The following is a 24,260-nucleotide window of genomic DNA, read 5'->3' as shown; positions in this document are numbered from 1 at the left end:
AGACTTCACTTGCACAAAGACTGGTTCCTTTATCTTTAGTAGCATACTTCAATATGAGGAGAACAGCTTCAGCAAAAATCTTTTTTCTGAAATAGTATCGGATTATTGGGATGAATTCTGTGATTATGTTGACCTGTATGTCTTGTATATTTGTCTTTAGGTGTTGCACAAAGTGTCATTTTTTTAAAAATATTTTTATGTATTATTGTATTCCCCAGTACTATTAATTAAGGATGTTACTGTTTGCTTGAACAGTAGGAGCCAGTCCAACCATAAAGAAAAACCAACTAACAAAAAGCCCAGAGAGTTGTTAAATCACTGACTGTACCTTTTGTATAATTTCTCCTAAATATGTCATGAGAAGTGTCTACTTCCATAGTATCTAACCAGAGAATTTTTTTCACTTGAAGCATGTTATGTGGAAAATCTGATTTAAATTATGATAAATTGAAGCAGTTGAGATTCTCGAAACAGATCAATCCTTCAAAGTTGAATTATAGCTCCGAAATGTGTTGAACTAAAATAGAAAATTGATATTGAAGACTGATTTGAGGGAATACCTGGAAACAAAGTAATTGTTAATTGGGAATGAACTACTTCTTGTTTATGTTGTCCTGACAGTCAGACGCAAAACATAGACAACTGATGAGAGAGTGGAAGCACAGACAGAACAAGTTGCACTTCTGTCACACATTACTGGTCCTACACGTGTGCTTACTGCTTTGTCACAGCATAACATGACTGCAACTTCATAATGGCTGTTGTAGACATATGTAGTGGATTTTGAGATTGCCAATATTGACTGTCACAAAACACAGATAGCCTGTAGTGTAACATCTTCAGCCAGTCCAGAAATAGGGAGCCTTTGGTCAAGTTGCCGTTTACAAAAAGTATGTGTAACTAGATATGCAGATCTATGAAGGATCTATTGAAACTGCACCAAGACTCTGGTTTACATATTAGGAAGGCTAAAATGTTGCAACACGATGTATATTTTCATATAATAGAATGGACTAACAAGAATAAAAGAAGTGCGGGATGTAGAATTAGAAAATCGTTCTGATGTATTTTGTAGTACATCATAATTATTTATTCCTGCTGCTGAGTTTTGATATTCTATGCCTTTCACTTTCATATAAATTGTCTGGAGAAAATATTCTGCCTGTCTGTCTTCTGTTAAACCTTAAGACTTACAGGAAAAGGCACAAACTTAAGTAACTGAAATAGCTCCAGTAAGTCGTAGAACTGCTTAAAGCAATATCCAAACATCTGTTTGTGTAGTGTTACTGCTAAAATTTAAATGGCAGAAAGATATTTTTATTTGATATAATAACAATTTAACGAGTATCAGATTTTTTTTTTACTTTATTTGTACTGAGTAGCATTGCTTCTGGCCGAATTTCATGATTCGGCGTCAGTGAGAAGTACCTTATGGGTTTTGATGAGTGAGTTTGCAAGTGCCAAAATATGTGACGTAAATGACTGAATCTTTTGATTGCATTGACTTATAACCTTAAATTTTTTACTCTGCCAAGGGGCCATAGAGTTTAGTACATGACATAAATTTGAACTTGATACACCAATCTACTTGAAAGAAAAAGAAGTCTTATAAGACAAACAGCCAGACAGGCAGCTAAAAATGACAAAAAAATATATGTATTGTGTGATCTAATAACAAATTAAGAATTTTTTGATTTTTTCCTGTACTTGTACTGTGAAACCTTGCTGCTTGCCACACTGCGCAATTCTAGGTCAACAGAAAGGACCCTATAGATTTGAATTTTCAAGTATCAAAGAGTTACAGATGCGAAAGTAGGGCACAAAAACTAAAAGTATCATTTAGCACACTCTCAGTAGTATCACAGTACTTTCAGTAACATGTACTATGAACTGTTCTATGGCAACCACAAAAAATTTTAAATACAAGTTTCATTAATTTTTGTTAATTTTAACTCTCGGCATACTTTTTAAAGAAATATTAGCATGTAAGTAAAGCCCTAAAGCTGAAAATATTGTATATGACATCACTGGAAAAAGTGACATCTACTACTAATACTTCACTTCTTGTGTTAAGTTTAACTGAAAAATTTCTGGTCTCTGGTAGAAGAAGTCATTAAAAACATTATTTTTTAAGAGTTTTAAAATATAAAAAACGAATTAGATTTCAGTATTTTCAAAATGTGTACCTAAAGTACTCCCCCCACCCTTTGTATTGCGAGGGTTAATCTAAACTGTGCAGAAATTTCCTAGAACCTATGTCACCTAAATTTTTTTCCATTAACCAATTTGTGGTAGCAGTCAGCATGTTTTCATTAATTTCTGAATAAGGTTTTGACCTGCAAAATTCTATATAATTAGAGAATACCGAAGAAAAATTAAATTTCGAAGGAGTGAAAAGTGAGAGATTGGTCAAGAACATAGGCCTACATCGGCCTTAGAAAGACACTGGCTAAGATAATGAAAGGATTCTGATATGACAGAAACTTTTGGTTCATACTCTTGAAAAGAAATAGATATTGTCTAGGTTATTCAGTATCAATTCAGAAGTAATCCAGTAACATAATTAGAACTCTCTCTCTCTCTCTCTCTCTCTCTCTCTCTCTCTCTCTCTCTTTCTCGTATGTAAAAGTTTGACCTAATCTACATAATGTTTAAATATTACCTTGTGGTGAAGCTTCCAAACATAATAGTTGGGTGAGTGTAGGCAAACCACGCAGAAATACAAGCTCATGGCTGTGAGATAGATGTAAGCTGTTTAGAAGTTGTAAGGCTTCCATGGCTTAACTGGGATACCTGCATACGTTTTACTGAATGTAGTGGCGAGCTCACTTTTCTCTTTAATCCAGCAAAGATGCCACTGGTGCTTAAAAAGAGAAGAGCAAAATTTCATATCAAGGGTAAAAAGTGTAATTAAAGTATTAATTTATGTACTGAATGTAGTTTTCACCCTGTATGGTATTAAAAGTCTATTGTAAATTTCAGAAAACTGTGTGAAAGTAATGTATTAATGAAGTTGTTTTTTAAACAAAAAATAAAAAAGGCTGTCTGTACAGTTAGTTGGTGTATTTCTGTCACAACCTTTTGTTTAAGAATATCCAACATTTCCAAAAATAGTTTCAGGTAAACTGGAACCAGCTTAAGAATAGTGTAGTATTTTTATTTCTGCTGCATATCAACTTTCTCTGTACCCCATGTGTCCAAGCATATAGCAAGAATTCATTACCACATATCCTTGTAGCACTTCTTCTTGGTATGTTTGCTTTCAAGACCAGATTGGCCTTTGGAATACACAGCATGTTATTTGACTGTACTTGTCAAGAATATATTACTTATCTTGGTGCATTTGATACATGGGATGACCTAGATGCGACAGTAAATCATCATGAATGTCATTTGCAGTGGATACTTTGCCACAAAGTGAATGTGTTTCTTCTGGAACAGATCTTAAGCTGTACATAAGCCTTTCTCTGACTATCTGTTATTCTGCAAAATGATTCGAAGGAACATAATCATGGACTTTGGAAGAAAGTTGGGGGTGGAGGAGGAGGAGGGGGAGGGGTTGGCAGCAGCAGAGTGAGACTTTATGTTGCCCTTCCAGATGTTCTGAGGTAGATAGAATGGCTGTGAAAGCCAGAGATTCATTTTGTGCCCTAATCTAGCACATTGATTCAGTAGGTCTCGTTCCCCAGAAGTGAATCATTTCAGTATGCATTGTAGAGCCAAAATGATTGTAGCACACAGTTCACCAAGTAAAAGAAAACTATAAGATTACCTGCTCCCATCCATATACAGTTTCGGATTATTCATAACGTGAATGAGCTGAGAATGGGAAATGTTATCTATTCTTTGGTAAGTATTTCAGTGATGATAAATAGAGAAAATGGATGGTGTTTTGGTTTTCATTATGAGTATTGTCACCATTTGTCTTTATGTACACAAATTTGACAAAAAATCATATACTTTCATTTTGTTAGATTGATTACAAAATGAAGTATGAGGGTAATGTTGGTATTTCAATGGTTCGTAGAGTTTGGCCAGTTGAATAATAGTCTTGAGAGTTACAGAGAAATGTAGCATTATAATTACATGAAATTATTTTGTTATATTAACACCAAGAATTTTATTAAAAGTAATTGTTGTAAGTGATGATTAACGTGCTGAAGTTTAACTTTCTGTCAATAAGATTTTAAACCAAAGAGAGACAGTAATAAGCTCAAAAAGAAGTAATGTATTTGCATGAACAGTGGGCTCTTGTTTTTTTAGAATTTCATCCATCTTTGTTTGGAAGCTGCTCAGATGATTATTTTACAGCCTCTTTAATGTACTCGGGCGAATTTTGTCTACTATATATGACTACTGCAGCTGTCTTTCTTACCTTAAAATGATGACAAGCTAATTTTTGATAATCATTTGCAGAAGAGAGTGTAGCATCTGGGCTGGAATCAGATATAGAAGACAATGATTCTGATTTGGACACTAAGAAAATACCAATACTTCCAACATCTCTATCAGCATATGACACGTCCATTGACAAAAATCTGCCTGATACAGTAACATTATTGACAACACCTGCTGGCGCCAAAGTATATCTGATTGGCACTGCACACTTCAGTGTGGAAAGTCAGGAAGATGTCTCGAAGGTAAACTATATCTTCTGTGAAATTCAATCTCTCTTTTTTTCTGTCCTTGTCATAATTATCAGAATATGTTACAGTTACACATTTCACTGTTAATTTGTTTTAATTTTTGGCTAATAAGGATTTGTTTATACTGTAGATAATAAGAGCTGTGCAGCCCCACATCGTTCTAGTGGAATTATGTAGAGCACGTGTCAATATTTTACAGTTGGATGAGAAGACTATTTTAGAAGAAGCTAAAAATATAAATTTTGGTAAGATATTCTTTTCCGCAGTATGCAGGACTTTATTATTACTGTGGAAAACACTTTCCAAAAATTACTCTTATTCTTTTTTTCCCTTCATAAATTAATACACTCACCCTAGATTAAATGCTTTTCGTCTTTCTTCTTTAAAACTGGGGGTGGTGATCTAAATGTTCTCTGTAATTGTGATGCCAGAATCCATCTGCAACCATTTACGCACAGAAGTAACTGACAAATAAAAGTAAGTATCAGATGTGCAGAATCTTCTGCATTTACAGTTTTAAAAGTGTATAAAGTTGACACGTGTGTACACACCTCCAATTGTGAATCATAGTGGGGCAGTATCTCACTGTTCTGGAAGGGTGTTCACATGTTTGCAAAGCTTTCCCAGTGCTTTAAAAGTAGTTTTTGTGCCTTAAAATATTTATGAAGTTGGCACAATTCAAATTCTGCTTCTACTTATACTGAGATTGTTAAATTGCCTGCTGTACCATCTAGAGATTGTTAAATTGCTTGCTGTACCATCTTTGAAAGTGAAGGTAATTGTTCTTAAAGACAAATGTAACATTGCTTTTCTTTTCTTTTAGAGATTGTTAAATTGCTTGCTGTACCATCTTTGAAAGTGAAGGTAATTGTTCTTAAAGACAAATGTAATATTGATTTTCTTTTCTTTTTCTTGTTTTTATGCTTAAATACATGCAACTATACAAAATTTCTTCAAATTGTTTTTCTTCTTTGTCCAAACATCATAATTAAATTGTACGTAGCTGTAACAGATATTAATATTAAATTAAACAGTGGAAAATCCAGGATGGAATGTAACAGTATTATGAAACGGATAGTTGCTACTCACCACATAGTGGAGATGCTGAGTCGGAGTTATAGAAACAACAAAAAGGCTGTCAAAAGTGAGCTTTCAGCCAACAAGGTCTATGTTGAAAATAGACAACAAAACACACACACACACACACACACACACACACACACACACACTGGCAGCCAGCTGATGCCCACACACACTGGCAGCCAGCTGATGCCAAACTGCCTTCTGGCAGTCAGTTAGTCAGAAGGCACTCTGGCTTCAGCTGCCACAGATTGTGGTCAGGTGTGTGTGTGTGTGTGTGTGTGTGTGTGTGTGTATGTGTGTGTGTGTGTGTGTGTATTTTCAACAAAGGCCTTGTTGGCTGAAAGCTCACTTCTGACAGTCTTTTTGTTGTGCCTATCTGCAACTCAGCATCTCTACTATATGGTGAGTAGCAACTATCCTTTTCGAGATATAAATGCTATTGTTTTTAATGTACACAATGACATGAAGTGTTTAGTGAAATCATGTGGTTATAAATACAAATTATTGACTGTAATAAATACTCACAAGGAGGGGATTAAAACAATTTTAAAATAGTTCGACCAGTCTTCTTTCAAAGAAGGAAGGAAAAAAATGTTACTGGATAGAAGATAAATGACTTAGTCCAACAAATTGTTTTGCAACAACCAGAAAAGGCACTATTACAGGGTTTCCTCATGTAATAACTGTTTGAAAGGCTCTCGGGTATAATGTTGTATGCTGTTGTGGAAACTATATAGTTTTTCAGCAAATAAGTAGTTCATCATCTTCAGGTCCTCTAATGAATAGCCAGTTTATACACTGCTTGCACATTTTGACTGGGCCCCTCTGATTGGTGGAAGGTGACTGTATTCATGGTGCTCCAATATGTTTACGCTCGTTGCCAACCATAGCTGTGTAACAGTGTTGTGTGCCATTACAATAAGTAGCCATTGTGAACATAGTGTTGTTCTGTGTGCGTTGTTGTGTATAGTGATTGCTAATATTATTTACAAAAATGAGCAAACTTCTGCGTCACTTCTGCAATGCATCAGTCCATTACATGTTCATTTCTTTTCTAAGCTATGAGTTGGCTGCTCTGGGAAAAGGAAACTTGGCTTGTCTCAGTAGCCAGTGGACTATGAGCTGATAGCAACCTTCTGCTCCCAGAATCCTCCGCTAAGGGGCCAAGTAAAAGTGTGCAATCAGTATTACTTCAGTTGAAAAGTGCAGGAAGAGGAGAGAGGCTGTAAGATCATCATGTAAAATGTGATGTTAACTTCCAGAACCCTCTTCTGCAGAAACAGATTACAAATCACATTGTGATATCAGACTGCTGTCAGTGGTTCCTGTGAAATCCAGTTCTTGTCGATTAAATAATTCACCATACATATTTTGACCACTTCTGTAACCCCCCTGCGGGTCCGGGTGTTAGAATAGGCCTGAGGTATTCCTGCCTGTCGTAAGAGGCGACTAAAAGGAGTCTCACACTTTTTGGCCCTATGAGTTCAGGTCCCATTCTATGGTTTGACCTGTCACTTACCAATTTCTACAGAAGTGCGGGCCATGTGAGGAAGGATGCCTTACATGGAGCACGATTGGCCTTAGATTCGATCTCCTGAATCTCTTGTCGTGGCTTTGCATCTCCACCTGCGATTCAACTATTTGGGTGAGGACACTTTCCGGGGTATGTCATCATCCATTGTCTCCTGTCCTCTTTCGCCTTCATGACAATATTGGATTTCTCTGCACCCAATATCTAGCACAGTAGCCAGTCTGTTGTGATGGGGCCTTCATGTACCCATTTGGTGGTAGCCCCCTGACAACACGTGGATCGCACTGCTGATGCCTGAGCTGTAAACCGCCCACATACTGCCTGTCTTCCTGGGGCATCAGGACTCCCGGCGATGGCCATCATGCCAGTTGGCCTTTGCTGTCGCTGGGTGGCACCCGTGGGGAGAGCCCCTGGTTGGAGTGGGTGGCATCAGGGCGGATGACCCACAATGAAGCAGACTAAGTCATCTCTTGCTGTTGACTGTATGGCACCAGCAAGCTCTAAGAAGGACAAGATAGAATACAATGTTGATAGGTATGACCCTAAATCGTTTCCCTCCCTCCCTACGCCATGTGAGGAATGTAGAGCTACAGAATGGAGAGAGCCATATTCGCCTCGGTTTTTAATCTGTAGCAGAACCGACGGGGACTCTTTTCTACCGACAAAGCTTCAGTTTTTCGTTGAATGCCTTGAGGATATGTTTGGAGGAGTGACAGCGCTGTCCAAGATGTGAAACGGCGCATTGTTGATTCAGACAGCATCCCCACTCCCCATAAAAACTTCAACATGGTCCAGGGGATTATTTTCCATAGTGACCTCCTCTTGCAGTCTGACGATGAGCTCCGTGCCAATTTAGAATGACGGTGTGTTCATTTCATCCGGTGCATTTACAGGGACCTAAAGACAACAGGTTTGCTACCGATGCCTTCATCTTGGCCTTTGAGGTTATTCATTGCCTGAAAAGGTCAAGGTGATGGTTTACCGCTGTGACGTTAAACTATAATCCCTCCCCCAATGTGGTGCTTTAAGCGCTGCAAGTTCGGGCACATATCTTCCCACTGCACTTCCAGCACCACATGTAGAGACTGCAGATGTCCACTGCACCCAGTTACTGCATGTGCGCCACCTCCCACTCGCATCAACTGTGGAGAACACACTCCCCTTGCTCGCCCGACTGCCCAGTTTTCCAAAAGGAGCGGAAAATTATGGAATACAAGACCCTGGACCGGTTGACTTATACAGAGGCTATACGTAAATTCGAAAGATTACACCCCATTCAGTTGATGTCGGCATATGCTTCAGCTATATCACCATCACCATCGCCGTCCCAAGTGCCAGTGGTTCCTCACTCTATGCTACGAATAGTGGCCCCTCTGGGCCACCAGAATACATCCACCCCATTGGTGGTAGGGGGCAAATCTTCCTCCGATGCTCCCAAAGCACCTACTTCAGGAGCAATTCCCCACTCCCCCCTCCCCCAAAATGCAGGGGACATTGGTTCCCTCCCCCCTACCGGAGAAGCAACAGCCTCCTCCTGCTCCTGTTGTGCGGAAAGGGTCCCTTGGGGGCCCCCTCTTCCAAGGTCTCTACTAATGCCATGGTGGACACTTGCCAGTTGGCTCAAGGAGCCAAAAGCTGCTGGACGAAGAGCTTCACTGTCTTGCTTCATGCCTGAAGCTGCTTCAGAGAAATATTCCCAGCAAGCCCCTAAAGAGAAGCAAGAGAGCAAGCAAACTAAGAAGAAGTCTGCTAAGAAACAGGACCCTCTGCTGGCCCCAACACCACCACTCCCTATCAATTCTGCATCTGAGGATGCAGTAGAGATATTAGCGTCCCCTGTGGACCTGGATCTCACTGATGCCTCATCCACCATAGAAATGGCTAGAAATACTCAGTTGGAGGCAGTAGGTGACCCTGAGGCATAACCTGCTTCCTTGCACGCTTCATGCCTTCCCACCCTCATGATAACGTCATCCTCCAGTGCAATTGCTGTGTTTTTTTCCACCACCTGGCTGAGCTACGGCAACTATTAAGCTTCACACCTGCTTTTTGCATTGCCCTCCAGGAAACGTGTTTTTCAGCAATGTGGAACCCTGTCCTCCGCGGCTATAAGGGATACTACAGGAACCTGTAGCAACTATAATTGAGTGTTAGGTGGAGTTTGCGTCTATGTCCTGAACTCAGTATGCAGTAAACATGTGCCCCTTCAAACCCCTCTTGAAGCTGTGGCTGTCAGGACAAGGACGATGCAGGAAATAACTGTCTGCAATGTACATCTTCCTCCAGATGGTGTACTACCGCTGAATGCATTGGCTGCACTTATTGATCAAGACCCTAGACCTTTCCCACTTTTGGGAGATGTTAACACTCATAACCCCTTGTGAAGTGGTACAGTTCTTACTGGCCGAGGCAGAGATGTCAAAAATTTACTGTCACAACTCGACCTCTGCCTTTTAAATACTGGGGCTGCCACACATTTCAGTGTGGCACATAGCACGTATTTGGCCATTGATGGCTCGGTTTGCAGTCCTGGTCTTTTTTCCATCTATCCACTGGAGAACACATGATTCCCTGTGTGGTAGTGACCACTTCCCCATCTTCCTGTCACTGCCCTGGTGTCAAGCCCACAGGTGCCTGCCCAGGTGGGCTTTAAACAAGTCGGATGGGAAACTTTCACCTCTGCTGTCACCATTGAATCTCCTGCACATGGTAACATCAATGTGGTGGTTGAGCAGGTAACTACAGCGATTGTTTCTATGGTGGAAAATGTGATCCCTCATTCTTAAGGGTGCCCCCGGCGAAAGACAGTCCCTTGGTGGTCGCCAGAAGTTGCCGTAGCAATTAAGGAGCGTCGGCGAGCTCTACAGCGGCATAAGCTGCACCCTTACCTGGAGCACATCATAGCCTTTAATGGCTCCATGCATGCATTTGCTAATTTATCAAACAACGGAAGCAGGAGGGCTGGGAGAGATATGTCTCAACCATCGGGTGCCATACGTCACCTTCCCAAGTCTGGGCAATGATCAAACGCCTTCTCAGGTACCAGACCCCAACAGGTGTTCCTGATGTTACCGTAAATGGCGTGTTATCTACCGATACAAATGCGATTGCCGAGCACTTTGCTTGAGCCTCTGCATCAGACAATTACCCCCAGCCTTTTGCACTCTCAGACTGCGGCTGGAAGGGAACATCCTCTCGTTCACTACACGCCACAGTGAATCCTATAACGCCCCACTTACAGAGTGGGAGCTCCTCAGTGCCCTTGCACATTGCCCCGACACAGCTCCTGGGCCTGATTGAATCCACAGCCAGATTATTAAGCATCTCTCACCTGACTACAAGTGACATCTCGTCATCTTCAACACTATCCGGTGCAATGGCGTCTTTCTATCGCAATGGTGGGAGAGCACCATCATTCCGGAGCTCAAACCCAGTAAAAACCCACTTGATGTGGATAGCTATCGGCCCATCAGCCTCACCAACGTTCTTTGTAAGCTGCTGGAATGTATGATATGTCATCGGTTGGGTTGGGTACTGTAGTCACATGGCCTACTGGTTTCATGTCAGGGTGGCTTCCGCCAGGGTCGCTCTACCACTGATAATCTTGTGTCCCTCGAGTCTACCATTCAAACATCATATCCTTGCCACATTGTATGAGTGTGGTCTTTGGGGCCTGCACCCGATGTTTATCCAAAATAAATGTCGCTCCGTATTTGGAAGGTAGGAGACGAGGTACTGGCAGAAGTAAAGCTGTGAGTACCGGGCGTGAGTCGTGCTTCGGTAGCTCAGTCGGTAGAACACTTGCCCACGAAAGGCAAAAGTCCCGAGTTCGAGTCTTGGTCGGGCACACAGTTTTAATCTGCCAGGAAGTTTCATATCAGCGCACACTCCGCTGCAGAGTGAAAATCTCATTCTGGAAACTGTTAGATCGTTTGAAAAAATTTCAGGTGAACTCATTTCCGGCTTTAGCCGGCTTTCTGTTCCTATAACTATTTGAGCTTCAGTGCTTTCAATTAGAGCTTGGAGCTTTGGTTCTTTCCCAACACAGCTACAACAATTTACAACTACAATACCGATCGTTTCTACAACTACTTTACTGTGCTTTACCTGCCCCCTTTTAGACGGATGCCCTTTCTGTGGTTTGCTGAGACCCTCTAACTCTAAAAAACCGTCCAGTCCCTTCCACACAGCCCTCGCTACCCATGTAGCCACATCCTGCATTTAGTGAAAGCGAATCGGGAAACCCACCACCCGATGGTGCAAGTCAAGGAATCTGCAGCCTACACGGTCACACAACCGCCTGAGCCTCAGATTCAGACCCAAAGGACCACAGTCGGTTCTGTCGACGATGCTGCAAATGGTGAGCTCCACCTTAATCTCGGAAGCAAGACTGGCAGTCTTTACCATTTCCACTAGCCGCCCGAAACCAGAGAAGAACTCTGATCCAAAGTGACACATGTCATTGGTACCGACATGGGCAATCACCTGCAGTTGGCTGCACCCTGTACTCTTCATGGCATCCAAAAGCACCCTTTCCATATCCAGAATGTCTTCCCCCCCGTATGCGCACGAAGTCCACACTGGCTTCCTTCCCCTCCTTGGCAGCCATGTTCCTAAGGGGCTCCATTACGCACCTAATGTTGGAGCTCCCAACTACCAGCAAACCCACCCTTTGTGAATGCCCAGACCTTGCGGGCTGAGAAGCTTCCTCTGGAACAGGGTGGACAACTGCATCTGTCTCATAGACTTCGTCAGTCACAGATAATGCTCGAATGCCCAAAACCTGTTCATCAACCAAACCGGGGAGGCCCTACGATCGGACCCATGAAAAGTCTTTCGCTGCCTGCCAGACTTCGGAATGATCTCCCACACGGCCACGGGTGAGGGGTCAACCTCAGTGCAGGCAGTACCCGGGGCAGACACAGCAGTGGATCAATCGGGGGACACATGGGTAATGCTCGACACCTCTCGCATCCCTGCATCCGACCCCCCACAGTGATGCCCCTTGGCAACAGCCTCAAGCTGTCTGATGGAAGCCAACACTGCCTGTTGCTGTGAGTGAAGGGTCACCAACTCAGCTTGCATCTGTACACAGCAATCACAGTGCCTATCCATTTCTGAAATACTCTTGTTTAAAACTCATAAAGATATGTAATAAACAAACGGTGTACTTGCCTTATTAGCAGCAGGAACTCATGGTGCTCTCTCGCTGACGGGCTAACCGACACTCTTCGTCTGACTACAAGTGACATCTCCTCATGATCTTCAACCAGATCTAGTGCAGTGGCATCTTTCCATCACACTGGTGGGAGAGCACCATCATACCAGTGCTCAAACCCAGCAAAAACCCACTCCATATGGATAGCTATTGGCCCATCAGCCTCACCAACGTTCTTTGTAAGCTGCTGGAACGTATGATGTGTCAGCGGTTGGGTTGGGTCCTGGAGTCATGTGGCCTACTGGCTCCATGCCAGGGCGGCTTCTGCCTGGGTCTCTCTGTCACTGATAATCTTGTGTCCCTCAAGTCTGCCATCCAAAGGAAAAAATACTGCCAGTATGTATTCTGGTGATATGGAGGCTTTAGTATGAAAACCATTCAAAAATGAATGCTATTTTGTCAGAAACGGACATTTTGAGCCTGTTGCTGTGTACAAAATATATGTTGACTCTTACACAGAAGATTACAGCAACCAACCACTTTTTACAATGCTGTTTATTTATTTATTTAAACAGCGCCATTACTAGTTTCGAACAGAGGGGCTCATCATCAGATGGCTGGTTCACCTATTACATTAGATTTTGCCTTTTGTTTCCCCAACTGATGAAATTTCCTCAGGGTGGTGGTGCCCTACAACCGAAACAAGATGTGAGACAACATCTTTTTAACTGTATTTGTGCCTCACAACAATTTTAAGTGATGTAAACAAATTATTATTATTATTATTATTTCTTCTTTCTCTTCTCAGACGTTATGTCTGGTCAAAAATGGAAAGTGACGCGGACCTTGATCAAGCGTGACGTCCTTTTAACTGTTCGGTATATGTTATATTGCATTTAGGAACTATCGGGTAATTGAACGTGTATCAATAATTACAGATTTCTGTAGTTGTATATATACGTTTGGATGTAGCTGTATTACGTTGATGTACTGGTGGATATTGTGTGGTATGACTCCTGTAGTTGATAGTATAATAGGTATAATGTCAACTTTATCCTGATGCCACATGTCCTTGACTTCCTCAGCCAGTTGGATGTATTTTTCAATTTTTTCTCCTGTTTTCTTCTGTATATTTGTTGTATTGGGTATGGATATTTCGATTAGTTGTGTTGATTTCTTCTTTTTATTGGTGAGTATGATGTCAGGTTTGTTATGTGGTGTTGTTTTATCTGTTATAATGGTTCTGTTCCAGTATAATTTGTATTCATCATTTTCCAGTACATTTTGCGGTGCATACTTGTATGTGGGAACATGTTGTTTTATTAGTTTATGTTGTATGGCTTGTTGTTGATGTCTTATTTTTGCTACATTGTCGTGTCTTCTGGGGTATTCTGTATTTGCTAGTATTGTACATCCACTTGTTATGTGATCTACTGTTTCTATTTGTTGTTTGCAAAGTCTGCATTTATCTGTTGTGGTATTGGGATCTTTAATAATATGCTTTCTGTAACATCTATTGCAATCATGAATTCTTCACTCTCACTGTATATATTGCCTTTTGTTAGCCATGTGTTGGATGCATCTTGATCGATGTGCGGCTGTGTTAGATGATACGGGTGCTTGCCTTGTAGTGTTTTCTTTTTCCAATTTACTTTCTTCGTATCTGTTGATGTTATGTGATCTAGAGGGTTGTAGAAGTGGTTATGAAATTGCAGTGGTGTAGCCGATGTATTTATATGAGTGATTGCTTTGTGTATTTTGCTAGTTTCTGCTCGTTCTAGAAAGAATTTTCTTAAATTGTCTACCTGTCCATAATGTAGGTTTTTTTATGTCGATAAATCCCCTTCCTCCTTCCTTTCTGCTTAATGTGAATCTTTCTGTTGCTGAATGTATGTGATGTACTCTATATTTGTGGCATTGTGATCGTGTAAGTGTATTGAGTGCTTCTAGGTCTGTGTTACTCCATTTCACTATTCCAAATGAGTAGGTCAATATTGGTATAGCATAAGTATTTATAGCTTTTGTCTTGTTTCTTGCTGTCAATTCTGTTTTCAGTATTTTTGTTAGCCTTTGTCTATATTTTTCTTTTAGTTCTTCTTTAATATTTGTATTGTCTATTCCTATTTTTTGTCTGTATCCTAGAAATTTATAGGCATCTGTTTTTTCCATCGCTTCTCTGCAGTCGCTGTGGTTATCCAATATGTAATCTTCTTGTTTAGTGTGTTTTCCCTTGACTATACTATTTTTCTTACATTTGACTGTTCCAAAACCCATATTTATATCATTGCTGAATACTTCTGTTATCTTTAGTAATTGGTTGAGTTGTTGATTTGTGCTGCCAGTAGTTTTAGTTATATAGCAAATGTGTGATTTTGTGTTGGTATGTTGCAGTAATATTGTATCCATAATTTGTATTGTTTAGCATGTTGGATAGTGGGTTCAGAGCAAGGCAGAACCAGAAAGGACTTAATGAGGCCCCTTGGTATATTCCACGCTTAATCTGTATTGGCTGTGATGTGATATTATTTGAATTTGTTTGGATATGAAGTATGGTTTTCCAATTTTTCATTGCTATGTTTAGGAACTGTATCAATTTAGGATCTACTTTGTATATTTCCAATACTTGTAGTAACCATGAATGGGGTATACTATCAAAAGCTTTTTGGTAATCAATGTATGCATAGTGTAGCGACCTTTGTTTAGTTTTAGCTTGATATGTCACTTCTGCATCTATTATCAGTTGCTCTTTACATTCTCGTGCTCCTTTGCAGCAGCCTTTTTGTTCTTCATTTATAATTTTGTTCTGTGTTGTATGTGTCATTAATTTCTGTGTAATGACTGAAGTTAATATTTTGTATATTGTTGGTAGGCATGTTATGGGGCGATATTTAGCTGGGTTTGCTGTGTCTGGTTGATCTTTAGGTTTCAGATAGGTTATTCCATGTGTAAGTGTATCAGGGAATGTGTATGGGTCTGCAATGTAACTGTTAAATAATTTAGTTAGATGTGAATGTGTTAGGTGAACTTCTTTAGCCAGAAATTTGCTATTTTATCTTTTCCAGGGGCTTTCCAAATGTGCGTAGAATTAATTGCTGGGGTGACTTCATGTTGCAATATTACCACTTCAGGCATTTGTGGTATCATCTTGTATGTGTCTGTTTCTGCTTGTATCCACCGTGCATGTCTGTTATGTTGTACCGTGTTTGACCATATGTTGCTCCAGAAGTGTTCCATGTCTGTTATGTTTGGTGGATTGTCTATTTTAATGTGGGTGTTATCTATTGTCTGGTAAAATCTCTTTTGGTTTGTGTTGAATGTTTGGTTTTGTTTCCTTCTATTTTCACTTTTTTTGTATCTTCTAAGTCGTTTGGCCAATGCTTGTAATTTTTGCTTCTTTTCATCTAATTGCTCTATTGCTTCTTGTTGTGAGATTTTATCTAACCTTTTTCGTTTTTTGTCTGATATTTCATTTCTTATAAATTGTGTTAGCTGTCCGATGTCTTTTCTCAGTTTTTCTATTCTGATCTGTAGCCTGTGTTGCCATGCTGGTTTTGTGGGTTTCTTCTGTGTGTTGGTTGGTTCTGATCTCTGCCTAGTGTGTATATTTAGTGTAATGAGTGCTCCTATATAAACCAGTAATTGTAACTCTTCCATAGTTGTATTTTCATTTATTTTGTTGTGTATGATTGTGTTGATAGTTGTTATTGTTGTTTCGATTTGTGGGTTATTTGGTGGTCTATGCAAGAATGGTCTAATGTGTCTTTGTATTCTATATACGTCAGCTGAAATTTTTCTTCTATATCTAACATGTGTGTCACTTCGTGTTCTATTTGTGCTTGTTCTGGTGGCTGTCTTAAGATTTCGTTTTCCTCTGATTGTTTAATTGATGCGTGTTGTTCTTGGTTTGTTTGCTCTGGGATGTTTTGAGTTCATTACTGTATTTTTTTCTTCTGACTGTACATTATTTTGTTCCAGTATTTGTTGTACTTGTTGTTTGATGTTTTCTAATTCTGACTGGGGTATCCTGTTATTTTTGATTATTACAATAGATCTGATCAGCTAGTCTTTGTTCTGTTAAAAATATTAATTCTGGGTATCTGGTAATAAATGTTGTGTATACTTGTGATCTGTATCCAGTTGTGTTGGTTCCTAAGTTTGTTGCCTGGTAATAACAGAACATGAGGTGTCGGTTAACTTCATCTGACCATCTCATCCTCTGTCTTTGTTTCCCTTCTAGGGTGGTTGCAGGAATCATGTCCTGCAAAACACCTCTATTTGTGTCCTGAACCAACTAATCACACTAAAAGTGGGGTTAGCCCTATTAGTGGTTTGTTCTTTTCGTCGCCTTTTACGACTGGCAGAACATACCGGAGGCCTACTCTTTTCCCAGGCCTCCACGGGGATTATTATTATTATTATTGTTATTATTATTATTATCATTAAAGGGAAGATGTTTTGGTTACTTACGATGAAGAATCTCTGCCGTTATGTTCCAGTGCAGGCTGCTTATCATCTTGCAGCAGTGAAAACTGTATAATGCAATTTTTTGTGTATAAATATGCAGATAATGTAATGCACCACTCACACACTAAGAGGTTTCATCACATGGAGGTATGTATAGAAAGATGGTGATAATACAACCATAACAATGCCAAAGACTTCCACTCTCAGGGTTATTTCATTATGTACATGTATGTGACAGTAGAAATTTACAAATTGCTAATGTTACATTACTTCTCTGCCCTGCCTCTGCACTTCCGCTTCGACTGACATCTCTGCCCAAACTCTTTGTCTTTAAATATGTCTGCTTGTGTCTGTATATGTGTGGATGGATATGTGTGTGTGTGCGCGAGTGTATACCCGTCCTTTTTTCCCCCTAAGGTAAGTCTTTCCGCTCCCGGGATTGGAATGACTCCTTACCCTTTCCCTTAAAACCCACATCCTTTCGTCTTTCCCTCTCCTTCCCTCTTTCCTGATGAGGCAACAGTTTGTTGCGAAAGCTTGAATTTTGTGTGTATGTTTGTGTTTGTTTGTGTGTCTATCGACCTGCCAGCGCTTTCGTTTGGTAAGTCACATCATCTTTGTTTTTAGATATATTTTTCCCACGTGGAATGTTTCCCTCTATTATATTATTATTTACATTGAAAGATAACTGCTTAAAATTAAGATAAACAAATAAAGCAGTCAGTTATAAAGTGTTAGTGTAGTGATATTACGTAAATATTATGGTATACATTGGAACAAAAGTAAATGATAAGGGCAAGATGCACATAAATAATAATTACAACTGTGAACATATTATGGCAGACATTGGGAGCACAGTAAATGGGTTGGAATGGATGTACATATATAAATATTTCTATGGTGGACATTTTATGTTTTTCTTTCTTCTTTATTTTAATTGGAAAGCAGGTGAATGAAATTTTGAAGAAAGTTTGCATTGGCAACTCAGTTTGTTCATTGAAGAGATTTCGTGGTGATTTGCTTTTATGTACATATATTTCAATCTCCTCAACCAAATTCATAAGGCTACCTGTCTTAACATGGTGTAATACTTTTACATGGTCTCCAATGCTCTTTATTGCGTGACTGTTAGCAGTTGTGTGCAAGGCAAATATGGATTTTGAAATGTTGTTCTAATATATGGCATCAATGCTTGGTACAAGTATGGTTCAAGGAGCATATAGAAGCAAATCACCACAAAATCTCCTCAATGAACAAACTGAGTTAGCCAGTGCAGCCTTTCTTCAAAATTTCATTCACCTGCTTTACAATAAAAATAAAAAGAACCATGCAGTATCCACTGTTTTAATATTTATATACGCACATCCACCCCAACTCATTTGCTGTACTTTCAATGTATGCCATAATATGTCCATAGTTGTAATATTTATGTACACCTGGCCCTTATCATTTACTTTTGTTCCAATGTATACCATAATATTTGTGTAATATCACTGCACTAACATTTTATAACTGACTGCTTTATTTGCTTGTCTTAATTTTGAGCAGTTCTGTTTCAATTTAAATAGTAAGTAATGTAACTTTAGCAATTTGTAAATTCCTAGTACTGTCATATACACGTACATAATGAAATATCTCTGAGAGTGGAGGTCTTTGGCATTTTTAGGGTTGTAATATTGCCATCTTTGTATACATACCTCCATGTGATGACACTTCTTGGTGTGTGAGTGGTGCTTTACCTTATGTGCATATTTATACACAAAAAATGCATTAAACAGTAAAAAAGTGCATTGTATAGTTTTCAATGCTGCAAGATGATAAGCAGCCTACGCTGGCCACACAGTGGCGTGGATTCTTCATCGTAAGTAACTGAAACATCTTCCCTTTAATGAATAATAATTTGTTTACATTACTTGAAATCGCTGTGAGGCACAAATACTGTTAAAAAGACTTTGCCTCACATCTTGTTTTGCTTGTGGAGCACCACCACCACCCCAAGGAAATTTCATCAGGTGGGGAAACAAAAGATGAAATCTAATGTAAAATGTGAACTAGCCGTCTGAAGATGAACTAGTCAGTTCAAAACTGGTAACTGCACTGTTTAAGTAAATAAACAGCATTGTAAGAAGTGTCTGGTTACTGTAATCTTCTATGTAAGAGTTAACCTGTACATTAAAAAACTGACGTTTGCTCTCCAAGCAGTAGAGATATGATATTAAAGAGAGACACAATAATAAACAAATTGATCAGGGCATGCATAGAATTAGTGTATGTGACTAAGACCATGATGAAAATGATTTGTTGGTGGATGAGACACATAGCCAAGTAATTGTATTGTAATAGACCAAGGACATAATGTGCTGAATTCCAAGAGGTACAAAAGAAGTGCAGTTGATGTCAAATGTATAATATGGCCTGATGGATGTCATCAGAAGCTCCACTAGACAGTTTATGAATACTGTTGTTATACTTGGGGTAGTTGCAACAATTTTGAAATTGTAGTGTAATGCAAAAAAGATCTGAAAACCCACCAAGTAGTGGGGTGTGCTCCATTGGCAGTTGATCATGAACAAAAGTGAAAATAACTTATTGTGTATAAGTGTGCAGAGAGATCTATTGTTGTTTGATTACACTAGTAATGATCAATCCCTGGGAACAGTCACAATCTTAAAATATCTGGGAACTGCCTTTCTGATCATTTTTATGCATGATAATCACTTAAAATTAATTATGTGCAATATACATGAGTGATTGAAATACGTTGGAAGAATACTAAGAAAATGTAATTAATATACAAGCAAGGCAGCTTACAAAACCCTAGTTTTACAGTTTCTTTAATACATTTTGCCACTGCAGTATCTTTACCAGTTAGTTATGATTCAAATGTATTTCATCACATATTAGGTACTCATTGCAAATGTATCACAGGCATGTCTGTAAAAAAATCTAGTGGCAAATAGTAAAAGAGAGGTGTTGCCTATCACACTAATGAAATTCAGAGAATGCATATTTCAAGAAGAGTTGAGCAACATACTACTTACCTCACAAGTAGGTCATAAAATGGCCACGATAATAAAATTAGACATATTGATCTCTTATAAAATATCTTTGCACAATTCATAAATGAAGCAGTAATGGTAGGCTGAATAACATTGGTACCCAATGTACTTGTTGTCACATACTGTAAAGTGCCTTGTAAAAACTGCTCATATGTAATAAGCATTGGAATGAGAAGTTGTGAGTACAATGTTTAAATCAAAAAATAAAAGAACTGTACTTGGACGGTAGAGGGTGCCAGCTGCTGAAACAAACAGTTGTAACAGGCTCCAAAACACCCAAATTTAATACTACAGATGGATCATTAGCTTTCAGTATTCCTTATTTGTGGACAGTACCTTGAGTGGAAGGAGAAGTGACTCCGAACATTGTAGAAACAGTGGCAGCTAGCAATGCAAAGGTAGCATTAGGCCTTAACAGCTGAGATGTAATTTCCAGCTTACTAATGACAGTGAAACTTTGATATTCTGTAGGTCAAATACAATAACCAAGTGCAAAATAAATAATAAGTTGCACTGGGAAATGCTTTATAAGTGCACGAAGGCAAGGAAAATGCATATGAAAGGAAATTCTGTAAAAAATAAAATAAAAATAAAAAAAGGTCAGGCCCTGAAGACCAAGTGATAGTTGACCAATTGCCATCTCATCCTCAGTCATTCATCATCAGATGCAGTATGGAGGTGCTGTATAGGGTCCAGTCCTCCCACCAAGGAAATATCCCTGGCAGCATCGAGAATTAAACACATGGTCCCTTGCAAGAGTGTGTGAGTGTCTGTTGTGTTGACCACACAGCTATGGAGGTGGACACAAGAAGTAAGAAAGTGCTGTATGTATCCTTAGTGGATAAGCAGAGCAAAAGTGTGGGTTCAATTCGAGGAAGTTTTCCAGGATGTGAGGATGTTGCTGTTGTTGTGGTCTTCAGTCCTGAGACTGGTTTGATGCAGCTTTCCATGTTACTCTATCCTGTGCAAGCTTCTTTATCTCCCAGTACCTACTGCAGCCTACATCCTTCTGAATGTGCATAGTGTATTCATCTCTTGGTCTCCCTCTACGATTTTTACCCTCCAAGCTGCCCTACAGTACTAAATTGGTGATCCCTTGATGCCTCAGAACATGTCCTACCAACCAATCCCTTCTTCTAATCAAGTTGTGCCACAAACTCCTCTTCTCCCCAATTCTATTCAATACCTCCTCATTAGTTATGTGATCTACCCATCTAATCTTCAGCATTCTTCTGTACCACCACATTTTGAAAGCTTCTATTCTCTTCTTGTCTAAACTATTTATTGTCCATGTTTCACTTACATACATAGCTACACTCCATACAAATACTTTCAGAAACGACTTCCTGACACTTAAATCTATACTCGATGTTAACAAATTTCTCTTCTTCAGAAACACTTTCCTTGCCATTGCCAGTCTACATTTTATATTCTCTCTACTTCGACCATCATTGGTTATTTTGCTCCCCAAGTAGCAAAACTCCTTTACTACTTTAAGTGTCTCATTTCCTAATCTAATTCCCTCAGCATCACCCGACTTAATTCGACTACATTCCATTATCCTTGTTTTGCTTTTGTTGATGTTCATCTTATACCCTCCTTTCAAGACACTGTCCATTCATTTCAACTGCTCTTCCAAGTCCTTTGCTGTCTCTGACAGAATTACTTTGTCATCGGCGAACTTCAAAGTTTTTATTTCTTCTCCATGGATTTTAATACCTACTCCGAACTTTTCTTTTGTTTCCTTTACTGCTTGCTCAATATACAGATTGAATAGCATCAGGGAGAGGCTACAATCCTGTCTCACTCCCTTCCCAACCACTGCTTCCCTTTCATGTCCCTTGACTCTTATAACTGCCATCTGGTTTCCGTACAAATTGTAAATAGCCTTTTGCTCCCTGTATTTTACCCCTGCCACCTCCAGAATTTGAAAGAAAGTCAACATTGTCAAAAGCTTTCTCTAAGTCTACGAATGCTAGAAACATAGGTTTGCCTTTCCTTAATCTATTTTCTAAGATAAGTCGTAGGGTCAGTATTGCGTCACGTGTTCCAACATTTCTACGGAATCCAAACTGATCTTCCCCGAGGTCAGCTTCTACCAGTTTTTCCATTCGTCTGTAAAGAATTCGTGTTAGTATTTTGCAGCTGTGACTTATTAAATTGATAGTTCAGTAATTTTCACATCTGTCAACACCTGCTTGCTTTGGGATTGGATTTACTATGTTCTTCTTGCAGTCTGAGGGAATTTCGCCTGTCTCATACACCTTGCTCACCAGATGGTAGAGTTTTGTCAGGACTGGCTCTCCCAAGGCCGTCAGTAGTTCTGATGGAATGTTGTCTACTCCAGGGGCCTTGTTTCGACTCAGGTCTTTCAGTGCTCTATAAAACTCTTCACTCAGTATCGTATCTCCCATTTCATCTTCATCTACATCTTCTTCCATTTCCGTAATATTGTCCTCAAGAACATCGCCCCTGTATAGACCCTCTATATACTCCTTCCACCTTTCTGCTTTCCCTTCTTTGCTTAGAACTGGGTTTCCATCCGAGCTCTTGATATTCATGCAAGTGGTTCTCTTTTCTCCAAAGGTCTCTTTAACATGTGAGGATATACAACACAAAGCAAACTATTAGTAATAACTTGTATTAAGAGAAATAAACATATTACATAACATCTGATATGTTGAGCGAAGGAAAGTGCAGGATACAATGTTCATAGATAATTTGTTCTTCTCCGCTGGCTAGCTGGTGTACGTCTGCTGTATGGCTCGTCGTCTTCTCAGCAGGAAGACTCGGTGCTCTTCTTCTATTGGCTGCCTCGTGACAGGGCACCCTCGTGGCGGCCCGCAGCAACTTTGCTGCCAACCTGCGTTTCGTCTCGTGGCGGGCGTAGTATCGCAGCTATCGATACTGCAGAAACAATAATAAATATGTTCATTCCATCTTCCTCAGCACCTTTAAAAATTTTCCCATAAAGGCTGGCATCTGAACACATTAGTGCTCTTTTTAACATGTAAATCATCTCTCACTCTCACAAGGTCCCCTAACTGTAACTTGCTCACACTCATTAGTCCATCACTGTAGGTCGCTCATACCCATTACCCCACTTGCCCATATTTACTCACTCTTTCAGCCCAATTAATTGTCATTATCTCTTTGTGCCTCTTTAACTGTCACTGTGTCCTGTCTCACAGCCGCAATCTGCTTCATTGTGTGCTTCTGCTACTTCCCGCTCTCACTGTCACTGTCTCCCTCTTGCTGCTAATATCTCATTCGTTTCCTTCTCACTGCTGCTCTCTCTTCTCACTGTCCCTATCTCTCTCTTCCTCGTTGTTGTACAAGATTCTCATTATTGCTTCCACTTTCTCTTTATTCCTCTGCCACTGGCACTCTCCTTCAATCTTTTCGTGTCACTGTTCTGGCTCTGTGTTCCACTGCTGCTGTGTCCCCCCCCCCCCCAATTAGCTCCCCCCCCCAATTAGCTCCCCCCCCCCCCTCTCTCTCTCTCTCTCTCTCTCTCTCTCTCTCTCTCTCTCTCTCTCTCTCTCTCTCTCTCTCTCTCTCATCCACTGTTATTGTCTCCTTCACTATTACCACAATTACTGTCTACCGTCTGCCAGTATTTATTACTTTTCTGTCCTCTTCTCTATCAGAATAAAAAAGTGCAAATATGTTCACATGCCATAATTTTTGGGAAAATTTTCAGAGGTGAACAGGAGCATATTCGCCTTTCTTGTGCTCCAATAGGAGAATTTTTTTCCCCTGGTTCCCTTCTTTTCCCCTCTACAGTAGGGCATGTCACTTATATGAAAGGGAATTTATGGGTCAATAAAATTTTGATAGTTTACATATGTGAAATTGAAATAATGTGAAACTAACTTTATGCCTCAAGCCGGACTTTATAAACTACATTTTCACCTCATCTTATTTTACATGTACAACTAGGGTAACTCTGATCCTCTGTATCTTGAAGGTGGGTAAAGTTGGCAAGAAAATTTTCTACATTGTTTGAGATCACAATCGTCGGAGTATACTGTATTTTATGGACTATAAGATGCTACAGACTACACGATGCACCTTAATTACTAAGCATATTTTTGTTTTTTTAAACAACACTTCTATAATGGATTGCAAAGCCCGACTAGATAAAAAAATTATTAGTTTATAAAACGGAAGTGACCTTTAAATTCCCTGAAAATCATCATCTGAACTTTCTCCTCCTCCTCCTCCTCCTCCTCCTCTTCATCATGATCATATATAAGATGGTCTTCACTGCCACCAAGAATGTTACTTATACTGCACTTCTTGAAAGATTTAAAAAT

At 39.7% G+C, this 24,260-nt stretch overlaps 1 protein-coding gene across 2 annotated transcripts in view; it reads left to right on the top strand.

The window, feature by feature from the left end:
- LOC124748395 (traB domain-containing protein) overlaps window positions 1–24,260 on the top strand; it is a 142,170-nt gene that overhangs the window by 43,801 nt on the left and 74,109 nt on the right. Inside the window, exons 1-4 of one of the 2 annotated variants that reach the window (XM_047248961.1) lie at window positions 2,677–2,694; window positions 2,847–2,897; window positions 4,417–4,640; window positions 4,777–4,891. In XM_047248961.1, coding sequence (XP_047104917.1) covers window positions 2,852–2,897; window positions 4,417–4,640; window positions 4,777–4,891 — 385 coding nt within the window. In that variant the 5' untranslated portion in view covers window positions 2,677–2,694; window positions 2,847–2,851. Of the gene's footprint in view, window positions 1–2,676; window positions 2,695–2,846; window positions 2,898–4,416; window positions 4,641–4,776; window positions 4,892–24,260 lie in introns of those variants that run through there. The other variant, XM_047248960.1, reaches the window with a different exon arrangement.

This window comes from Schistocerca piceifrons, chromosome 1, assembly GCF_021461385.2.
Source record: "Schistocerca piceifrons isolate TAMUIC-IGC-003096 chromosome 1, iqSchPice1.1, whole genome shotgun sequence".
Lineage (NCBI taxonomy): Eukaryota > Metazoa > Arthropoda > Insecta > Orthoptera > Acrididae > Schistocerca > Schistocerca piceifrons.
This window is presented reverse-complemented; position numbering and strand designations above follow the sequence as displayed.